Raw genomic sequence first — 11,268 nt, forward strand, 5'->3', positions numbered from 1 at the left:
AAGTGAAAGCAGCTACTTACCATGATGTACGACGCCCTTCAACCCATGGATAATAGGATCCAGTGCCGGATTGTCCCTCTGACTGACCTACATGTAAAGGATACATGATTGGTTAAATCTATTCTGGCATCAGACAGAACAGTCTCAGTTTAATCTTCTAAAGAGAAAAAAAAAATGTTATCTAGCAAGCTGCTTAGTTCTCACATTTACAATGGTTCCTCACCAAATGCCACAGATACACGGTATAATAAAATAAACTGAGGAAGGCTAAATCAAGAGGAAGTGTCCTCGGAATACATTAACGTATTAGAAATATTATAGCCTGAAAACAAAACAGCAGAGTTTTCTCTACCCATTTTAATTTTTTTTGCTTTGCTTTCCGGGGGGAAACTCCATAGATAAAGAGTAGTTTAAAGTTACTAAACAGCCATCCATCACCTCCTGAATGTGTTCGGAGTCGGATCTGTGAATCCACCTCTTCAACAACTGCATCCTTTTCTACCAGCAGCGCAGGCTGGGCCACGGTCCCCTTTTCTATTTATATTCTCAAAGTAGCTTCGTTAGAGTCATTTGGGAAGAGGAAAAGATAAAATCATGCACGGCAGTTCAGGGGTTAGCTTCTGAACTTTTGACAATGCAATCTTCCAGATTTCCAGGGCAAAAAATTGCTTTCCTGTAGCACTCATGAGCCAGGAAGTCACATTGTCCTTAGCTGTGATGATAAAGCCACGATCCAGAGGGAAAAGTAAAGTAAAAATCCAGGCAGAGGGACAGGTAAGTCCCATCCTTCCCCACTTTCAGCTCAAACACAACTTCCAGAAGAAGCCTCCATCTGTCCCTTATTTGCAGTACAGCTGAGCAAAAACCAGCTGCCAAGAATGGGATGCAATTTTTGCTCCCCACCATCCACGAAGCATTGGTGGAATAGTTTGCTCTTTTAATGAGCACGATCATTAGTTACCTGGGTCACACTTTGGGTTTGGTTGGGGAAGCGGGGTTGCCAAGAGTCAACATTTGAAATCTGAGGGATGGTGTTTCCTGTTGAACGGGCCCACTGCTCCCAGGCGTTACAGCTGATCACACACAGAGACAGCACATAGCTTTTGGCAGCTATGTAGGATCTTGATGCTCTGGGGGCGGATGGAGTAATGCATCACTTGCAATGCAACAGAGCGCAGAGCCAGGGGGGAAAAAGGGAGACCAAGAAGGAGCTGTACTGGGAAGGTGATCCTGTGAACAAACCAGCAACAACCCAACATGCAGTTGGCAATCTTGGGTCGACAACAGCCAGCCAAAAATGGCACTGCCTCTGCAACTGCATGTTGGTAGGGGAGGGAGGTGTGGGAGAGCTGCAGTCCCCAGGGTGCCGAAGAGTTGCTGTGCCTGTACCAGGGCTTGGGGGTTTAAATGCTTTCTCCCTGCGTTTCTGAGAAGCATTTTTCTTGGTCCTGTTGCTGCAGGAGAAAGCCCTGCCAAGCATTCAATCCGGTGGGCACAGCAAGGCGCAGCAAAGCAGGTTGACAAATAGGGGAACGTCTGCTGCTCTTCTCTTCCCGCTCCAGCTTCTCTGGAGCTCCCCATCGGGGAGGATGGCAATGTCAGAAAGTAAGTGCAGGTTTTGAAGAGAAGGAGAGGACATGTGGGCTGCTGGTTAGAGCACCACCCTGGGACAGCAAGGGTGAGTTTTCTGCTCTGCCACAGGCTTCCTACATGGGCCAGGAAAAATGCTCGGTGTCTCCATGTCTCAGATCCCATCTGTAGTGCAGAGATGATAATCCTTCCCCGCTTTACAGGGATAAATACATGAAATATTGTGACACTCAGGTAACAAAGAAAGAGGTGGGGCACAGAAGTACTTGACACAGAGGCTGCTTTGTAGTTTCCCCTGTTCGCACAAGCAGGCTGAAAAACATGAGCAAGAATAAGCCAATTTCCATGTAAGCATTACCTGCCATTGGCAGCAGGGCTCTGGGACACACCACATGCGTCTACACGAGACGCTTACTACTCATTAGCCTAATAACACTGCGCAGTAGCGTGTCACGGCAAAAACCAGGCTAATAGCCTCCTGTGCAGTGTTATTAGGCTAATGCGCGGTAAGCGTCACTATATCATCGTGCGCCAGTGGCTACTGCGCACTACCTCTAGGTACTGTGCATTTACTTAAAGGAAGTACTAAATTACATGTGCCGTATCTAAGGTGCATTAATGAATGTGTAGACGTGCCCACTTAGTACCTAATTTTGCAATCTCCAAGCAAATGCAAGTCAGACGTCACCTCTCCCCTGCAATCAGGGAAGGTTTTTTGTTTTTTTTAACAATTGACAACTGTGAAATATAGTTTGCAGTGTTTTAATTGCCTTTTGGATCGTGACCCTAGAAGCTGTGCTTAGGTCACATTTTCAAGCTTTTCTCCCCAAACAAGGAGAGAAACTTCATTTAAAAACAAAAACAAAAAACCAAACCAGCAGCTGAGAGTCTTTCCTAGTCACAGGACTCCAGGAGCTGCGGGTCTCAGCGAAAACACCAAATACCACAAGACATGCAATGAAACAGAGAGCTGGCCACACGAGCTTCCAACCTGTAGCACTTGGGTGACTAATAACATGATTATTAGCTCCGTAGGCTGCAGCTCTTTGAGGTTGGAGCTTTTATATGCCTAGCGGGTGCCATGTACACTTTGGATGCTGTATAAATAATAACCATAAGCGCGCACTCGCTGACCCAGTTTGTGGGCTCTTCATGGCTTCTGGCAAATCAACAAGTAAACAGTTTAAAAATACAGGACTGTTGGGAGCCATACTACTGGGTCTTTTCCATCTATTTAAATGTCTTCAAACCAAATCACTCCTACCATTGAACTACATACACATCATTTTTTTTTTTTAAACAAGCAACTAGCAATTTAGTGCATGACTTGAGGAAAACAAACTTGAACTTGTGCGGTACTTTATTTATGGTTAGTTTAACTGTGAGTCCTGCAGAGTTTTAGTTTGTTTGCTTTCTTTTTATTTCTGCTGACAGCTGCTATCAGTTTGAAAAAGAGGAAGAGATGGAAAGCATCCTGAAGGTAAAAACCTTCACAGATGGGATTTTTTGTCAAAGTAGATCAATTTTTTGGCCTATCAACCCTGACAACGTTCCTTTAATCTGCTGAGGTGCAGCAACTAGTAACAAAGATCCAGCTAAGTAAGCATTTTGAAAGCGTCTCCCCAAAATGAGCGGTGTTCTGCAATAAAATGAAATTGAGAATCTTCACGGGGGAAAAAACCCAATGTTTTAGTGTACCTGTAATCACAGTTTCTCTTAGTCTCTACAGAGTAGTGTTATTTCTCTTTAAAAATGGTGCAAATAACCAGGAGTCGGGGAGTTCAGGTTTGGGCTTTGCACTATTTGGGACACGTTCCAGCTACTCTTAGCAGCAGCCCTGCCCGGCTCTTGCAATCACCGCCCTTCATTTCCTGACATCTCACTATTACCTGCTCCATGTTGCATGCTGTTGGCAAAGCTTTGAGAAAGAGAGAGCTGGCTTGTTTCACAGGTGAAGAGGTCTTAAAAAAATCAGCCTCTACTTGTTTCCCATTTCGGGGGCTGGCACTTTTTTGAAGAGTGAATTATTTAAAAAAGAAATAAAAATAAAGCGGTAAATAAGGAAGAGAAAGGCTCTATTTCGGCATGGCTTTGGGGCTGGCCTATTATCAAAGACAAGACAAGCAGCTGTTTTAGACAGAGTCAAACAGCTCCTTCCCAGCAGTGGGATTCAAGCTGGAGGTAATTTGAGAGCAGCTTTGTGGCACCTAGCCTTAAATTGTCTCATTTCCTGTAATGGTCCAAGCTTTTAGAAGAAAACACATTTCACCATCTCTTTCTTTCTTTGCAATTCATTCTTGAGCCTCCTCTGTATTTTTCTTTCCTTTGACAGAGGAGCGCAGCTCTGGAGCACCAAGCCCCAGTGCAGTGTCTGCCTTGAAGCTGGTATAAAGACCGAGGGCGTCTCCGTAAATCCAGTCCATGGTTCATCTGTTGCTCTGTTCTGTCCCTGACAGTAGCTGGGACTTCAAAGAAAAGGAGAAGGACCTTTGTGGTATCAGAAGTTATGAGATAAACTACCTCCAGGGAAAGCGTCCTCCTCTCCCAGAGAAAGGCTTAATGCCTTCATGCTGGGGACGGGGGGTTATAACCTTTTCCAAACTCTCTGTTTCTTTCCTTTTCTTAAATCATTTAATTTTTATACATATTTTGCCTTATTAAAAATCTGCGCTTTTCTCCTCCTACAGCATCAGAACGTGAACTTACGATTCAAAAGGCTGATCCTGAAGGGAACGAGACAGAGGCAGGCTTTCCTAGCACGAGCCTCCTATTCATAAAAGCACACCTACTCCTACCTTTGGTCCGAGGCAGTATCTCTGCACCGTGGATTAATGACGTGGGGATGGAAAGCATCCTCCTGAAATTGTGCTAAAACTACCCACAGCACCACTACCAGAAATGCTGTTTACTGAGAAAGAAGCACCCGTTGAAGTCTGACAAATGCCCAAAAGGTCTTTAGGAAAGACAGGATAGAATCTGTGTATGCATCATTTATAATTGAGCAGTGCCTGTAATCCTCCTTGACACAAATAAATAGGTAACTATCGTGCTAAGTGCAATGGGAAAATAAATACAGATTTGAAGTTTAAGAATATGAGTATGCTACTTCCTGTGCTAATAGGGCTCTTTCACCTTAGGGGATAGATGGGCTGAAGGCAAACAGAAAAGCAGAATTTCTTTGTTTACCGTGTACCCTGTGCTATTTTTTTCTCCCCTAATGCATACGCCATCCTGGGTGGGATGAATAGTTTCATTGCAACACGATAAAAAAAGAAAAGCCAAGCCTTTTGTATCTCAGGAAAAGGTAATGCACAGTGACCACATCCTGCAGTCATAAAACTACACAATAACACAAGGTGCAATACATTCCCTGAGGGCATCTATTTTGGGAAGTAACTAAAAGCCAGGAAATACAGCTAATATTTACACAGGCTTCTGTCTCCAATGCTTCTAATAGGAAATAGCAAGTATCTCAGTTCTCGACGGTGTGACCATGGCTGATCAATGATAGACTTTTTAATGGCAACCTCAGCACTTGTTAGTGGCAGCTCCCATAGTCCCCTAGGCTTGCCACGTGATTGCAAGCGCACCTAAGAGTGCTCTGCTACCAGCCCTTGTCCGTGTGTCAATAAGAAAGAGGCAGAAAGGCACAAAACCCCCTCAAAACAACCACCCAGAAACCATCAAGTTATTCAAACTCAAAAGACCAAAGGTCTGAGGAGCATGCGTAGCAGGGCTGTGATAACAGAACTGACAGCTAGTGTCAGAGCCACACTAGGATCGGAGACGGCCTTTTTTTTTTAATGCTACACTAGTGCTGGTATTGAATCACAGCAAGTGAAGATAATGAACAGTCAACAGGATGATGTGTTACTTGCACTTCACACAGCCTGCATTATGGTGGTGCGGTGCTAAGCATAACACATCGTCATGTTTTCAAAAAATCAGCTCCCGTGCCCTACCCTTATGGTTTAAGGAGCAGCAACTCTCTGCCCCTCTGATATTTGGGGGAATAAGTCCTTAAAAAAGCAATCTGGATGGCTCTTGTAGCAACCCCCTCAATCCTAAAAGAGAGCAGAACCAAAGAAATGCTGCATTTATAAAACCCCCAGCTGAAGCCCTACAAATCAACTCAGACCTGTCTTTTAACTAAGAAATCCTGAGAGTTAAAATCCTGGTCCATTTTGGCAAGTTGGTGGAGCAGATTTTATTTTTATACACTTGTTTATCTAATATAACGTTTTATACTTCGTTTCATAAGAGATTCTATTAAAAAGCATTTATGCAGTGAGTATTTGCTGCATCTATAACCATTTGGGCAGGGGGCGAAGGACAGCAGATCTCATCTCTGGTGCCACCGCCACCGCGTCCCACCTCCTCCAAAACCCACCGTGGCCTCCAAACCACCTGCATGACAACAAGCAGAGGCAGCTCCACCACATGCTATAAGGAAGGGCCAGGACTGCTGACCCGAAGAGTCACCTGAATATTAACAGAAACAGTACTACAGATATAAGGAATATACTATCCTTAAAAAACAGATTTAAATGAATCTCCTGTGCCTCAGGGAGGAACAGCAACAACAACAAACAGCTGAAGAAAACCTGAAGTTCCTTCCAGCTGGGATGAAATACAAAGCTCTCTCTCATTTCCACCCAAAAAAATCTTTGGCATGTAGACTTGTTAAACTGTCATAAATTTGCAGCAATTGCTTTCAAGCTCATTAAATGGGCTCACATAGGGTATTACCAAGCATTTCCAAAGCAAGAAGCATGCCATAGTCTACTTTATTGAAAGGCAAAATGACATGCACTTTGTGCAAGGCAGAGGAAAATGAATGGCAACAATCTTGTGATACTCTACCTGAGCCTTTCCCCTCAGAATGGCGTTATAATTTACTTTTCTCTCCCTATGCAACATTTGGCCCTTGACTTGGAAACTTAATCTTCAATCTATCAAGCCTTACCCATCTGCTAAGTAAAATGGCCAAGACAATCTGCATGCCTTGAATTCGAGATAGCCAGCTGCTCCCATCGCACTAGAGCATTAACATCCAGAGACCATCCTCTTGTGTTGTAAAGGATGGTGTCGGCCAAGGATGAATGACTACACAGTTAACTGTGGCAGCTGAATTAAGTGACAGCGGTAGAGGCAGAGAGATGGCAATGGGTCAAATTCAGCTTTCAAATACAATGGTGTAAAAGTCAGAGGTAAAATTCCCTAGACTGCGCAGCTTCACATCCATTCAGCCCGCCGCTGAGGTCTATTGCCTGTGAGCCAAAGATCTAGGCTCTGAAGCCTCTTCACAAACAATTTATAGAGAAAGAAAGTGAACAATTATAAATTAGCTACGTTGAAGAGATTAAATCATCCCCTAAACTTCCAAGACAATCAACATGGTTAAGCAATCTATTCTCTTATAATCAGTCTACTGTTATTGGACAGATGCCAGCGCTACACTTGGGTAGAAATGGTCCTCATTTCCATTCTTTTCATCCCAAAATGCCACAATAATGCACATAGGAAATTCTAAATGTTTATTTATATATACATATTTTATACACACACACACACACACACACACACACACACACACACACACCAACAGATTTCCAAAAATTCAAGATAGTTGCAGTCAAAGAAAACAAAGAAGTCCCCCGCCAAGAGAAAAGTGTTCCACACACTGCTGATAAAGCTGTTTAGTCTCACACCTTTTGAGCCACATTATTTTGTTGCTCCAGTGGCTTTTAGTCCTCATACTCCTGAACAACAGTGCTTTAACTCTGTACTTATCTCTGCAGTAAGGGACATGAATTGGAGCCTTACGAGGCTGGAAAGCACATCTTATTGTTTTGCACAAAGCATGTCCTTCCCCACCCTTTTGTCTCTTGAGGTCTACACTGTTAAATCTCCGGTATCTTAATAAATACCCCATTTCTGAATGAAAGGATGGAAAAAGAGTGCAGGTGTATCAGGTGTGGGTGAGCAGATGAGCCAAATGGGTTTTCATTCAAGATCTTTCAGCAGTATGCACGGAAGGATAAAAGCAAAGGCCAGTCAATGCTGTGGTGCACTGGCAGAGCAGCGTGGACAAGGGGAAGTGTACAACGCACCACCTTCCTGCTACGTTGCAGGTGGCACCCAGTGCTTCACTCTTGCAAGCCTCAAAAGATCCAAGGACATTCTTGTTTTCCCCCAGGTAGTGTGCTACAATTGCACATCTTATGTGCAGCCAGGTGGATGGGAAAGGACAGAGAGGATGGACCCACATCCTTCCACAAGTATGCTGAGGGACAGAAACGATTTGCCATACGTTATATGGACCAGTCTACAGTGAGGTGCGTGGACAACTGGCTTAGAGACTGATCCCAGAGGGTTGTAATGGATGGGATGGCCTCATCCTGGGAGCGCCGTCTCCAGTGGTGTCCCCCAGGGATCTGTGCCTGGACCCATGCTCTTTAACATATTTATGAACGACTTGGATGAGGGGGAGGAAAGCTGAATGATTAAGTCTGCGGATGATATCAAACTGTGGGGAAACGTGGGCACATCCGAAGATAGGGTAAAGGTCCAGGATGACCTTGACAGACTGATTTTGTGGGTGGAAGGGAATCAGATGAGGTTTAATAGGGAGAAGTGCCAGACTCTTCATCTGGGTAGGAAGAGCCTTCACCATACCTACATGATGGGTGGTGGTCCACTGGCTGGCACAGCATCTGAACAGGCCCTGGGGGTCACTGTCGACTGGAGAATGGGCATGAGCCAACAGCGTGATTGAAGTCGCCAGCAGGGCAAACAGAAGTCTCTGGTGTGCATCTGCCGATGTGTAGATCCAGGGAGGTACTTCTCTCTCTCTATTTGGCATTGGTGAGGCCACAGCTGGAGTACCGTGTCCAGTTCTGGTCAACGCACTTCAGGTAGGATGTGGATAAGCTCGAGAGGGTACAAAGAAGGGACACCCACATGGTCAAAGTATTGGAGAATAGGCCCTAAGGAGAGACTCCAGGAACTGGACCTGTTCAGCCTGAGCAAGAGGAGGCTGAGAAGTGACTTGATTGCCACCTACAAGTAGGTTAGGGGTGAGCACCAAGATTTACAGGCGCAACTCTTCAGGAAGGCACCTCAAAGGAGGATGAGGACCAATGGACACAAGCTAATAGAGGGAAAATTTAGGCTGGACATAAGAAAAAAACTTCTTTTCCATAGGGGTATCTAGAATCTGGAACACGCTCCCAGCAGAGGTGGTGCAGTCGCTATCCTTGGAGGTGTTCAAGAGGAGGCTGGAAAAGCACCTTGTTGAGCTTGTTTGGTGCCCAATAACCTCCTACCCATGGTAGGGGACCGGACTTGATGATCTTGCAGGTTCTTTCTGGTCCTTCAATTATATGATATGACCTGCTCAGAACAGGTATCCTGCACAACAAATGCACGAAGCACAGCAAATAAGACAGAAGGCCCTTTGAAAGGCTTCAAGCTGCTGGAGAAAAACAGACAGGCAAAATCTGACACTGACCCTTACCTGTCATGTCTTGTGATTAAATATATATATATATAAAATCTATATCTATCTATATACAGATAAATATATAGATCTATACATACAGATCTATCTATAAGATTATAGATATCTATATCTATCTATCTCTACATCTATGTATATATACAGATGGATATATAGAGATACAGATATAGATATATATACACACACAGGTGTTGGAGCTGGGTAACCCTATGGCAACTAGTTTCAAGTTCAGTGACTTGAAGGCAGATTCTCCCAAGTCAAATCTGGCTTTCTGAGCTCCCTTAACTTTCAGGTGTTAAATAATCCTGCCATGAGTGAAGGAAACTCCCAAGGCTTCAAAGCACAAAGAAGAGATGGCAGCAGTTTGGGGCCAATATATAGGAATGCAGAGATACAGGCTGTTTAATTCGCTGCATTGTTCGAAAAGATGAAAAAAAGAAAGGAAAAAAAAGCTAATTGGTCTTCTAATGATTATTTTAAATAGAATAATAGGTGTGCATTGATTCTTCCAGCTAATTCCACTTCAAATAATACATCACCCCTGACGGAAAGCTTGGTCGTGATGTATTAACTCAATATGCCACTAGTTTTGTGGCTTTTTTTTCCCCCCTCAAACTGTGTAAATAGGTATTGAATGGACTTAAACATTTTTTAAACAGGCCTCACCTAGGGTAGGAGGCTGCAGCTATGCCCATGCTTGTACCAAACGCTTGTGCCGTTCTTCAGTCAGAACTGGGAACCGTAACTAAGGTCCAGATGTCAGCGGCAGCGATGTCTGAGCAGCGCAAGGTAATATCTTATGTCTAAAAATGTCTCCTGATCAACAGTGGTCCTGGGTTTCAGCCTTTGGCTGTGCCTGTGCTGCACACTAGTCCAGTGCAGAGATGTTGGGTCCAGCTCCGAGCAGGTACTAGACGCAGTCTGCATTCCTTGCATGTGGCTTGGCTCTCCCTTCCCAGCAGGATAAACGAGCCTGCAGGGAGCTCCATGTTACCGCGGCTGATCCACAGCTCCCCACAGTATCTTTAGGTTAATCTTTAGGGTATTGTCCACACAACCAGGCTGAAATGGAAGTTGTCCAATCTAACCCGCAGCTCTGGGAAACATTGCTCCAATGCAAACCACTGAGAAACAATGTGGGTCTTCCCCAAACCAAAACCCCAGAGTTTTCTGCATAATAAATAAAAATTACATCCCTCAAGGTCCAGAATACAAAAAAAATAAAATAAAATAAAATAAATCAGATCTCCTGATGTAGCACTTTAAAAATCCTGTAGTATCTTTGCTGAGGGACTAAACATGAAAGAAAAATTACAATATAAAGCTGGCCAAACCTTCTGAGTTTTCATTACCTCATGCCCATTCAGCTTCACATTTTTATTAGATCCAGCAGGCGTATTTGAAAATGTTATAAGCACAGATAATCACTTTTATACAAAGGTTTGCTGCAATGTTAATGCATTCAGAAAAAGAACACAGGGAAGGAATAAGCTGAATCAGAAAACATATAACATCTCAATACTTGGTTGGCTTCAAGATTTCCCAAGGCAATGCACTAATGTGGGATGCATTGCCTCAAAAAGCAAGGGTTTTAGACCCAAATGTAAGGAGATGAGCAGAGCTTAATAACTCAGCTCAGAGTAATTTCTGCATCTCCACACTGGGTTTCTCTGCTGGCCCATGAAAGCATTGATTACATATCGCACGCTGGAAAGTGACTGATCACTTCATTATGCCAAGCGGTGCTTCATACCATCCCAGAGACTCCACTTGCAGAGACCCCAGGATCTGCGACTGCTGCCTCGCCATGAGTGCAAAGCAAAGCAAAGCAAAGCAAAGCAAAGCAAAGCAAAGCAGCAGTCACTCATTTCACACACAAAAAAATAAAAATCTTTAAAGCTGCTTAAACTACTCACTTAGAATAAATGATCTTTGTTATGCTTTTAAGTGAAAAGCACATTAAAACACACACATTACTAACCCTCCCCCCCCAGTAAGTATTCATTTGGGTGGGGGGAAGGGGAAGAAAGAGAGAAAGAAAAAGATAACAATGGCCGTAAAAGGACACTCTGATTAACAGCAATTTGGGGAGCTCAAAAGGATATTTAAGATACACCAGAGCTCTGCAGAAGACAAAATTTAATTGCAACAAAGAG

General features: G+C 43.9%; 1 protein-coding gene across 1 annotated transcript in view; it reads right to left on the reverse strand.

The window, feature by feature from the left end:
- PTPRG (protein tyrosine phosphatase, receptor type G) overlaps positions 1-11,268 on the reverse strand; it is a 424,594-nt gene that overhangs the window by 150,609 nt on the left and 262,717 nt on the right. Inside the window, exon 6 of the mRNA XM_019504585.1 lies at positions 21-87. Within this exon, the coding sequence (XP_019360130.1) occupies positions 21-87 (67 nt within the window). The remainder of the gene's footprint in view (positions 1-20; positions 88-11,268) is intronic.

The sequence above is a fragment of the Gavialis gangeticus genome, unplaced genomic scaffold, assembly GCF_001723915.1.
Source record: "Gavialis gangeticus isolate Ggan-Ray unplaced genomic scaffold, GavGan_comp1, whole genome shotgun sequence".
NCBI classification, from domain to species: Eukaryota; Metazoa; Chordata; order Crocodylia; family Gavialidae; genus Gavialis; species Gavialis gangeticus.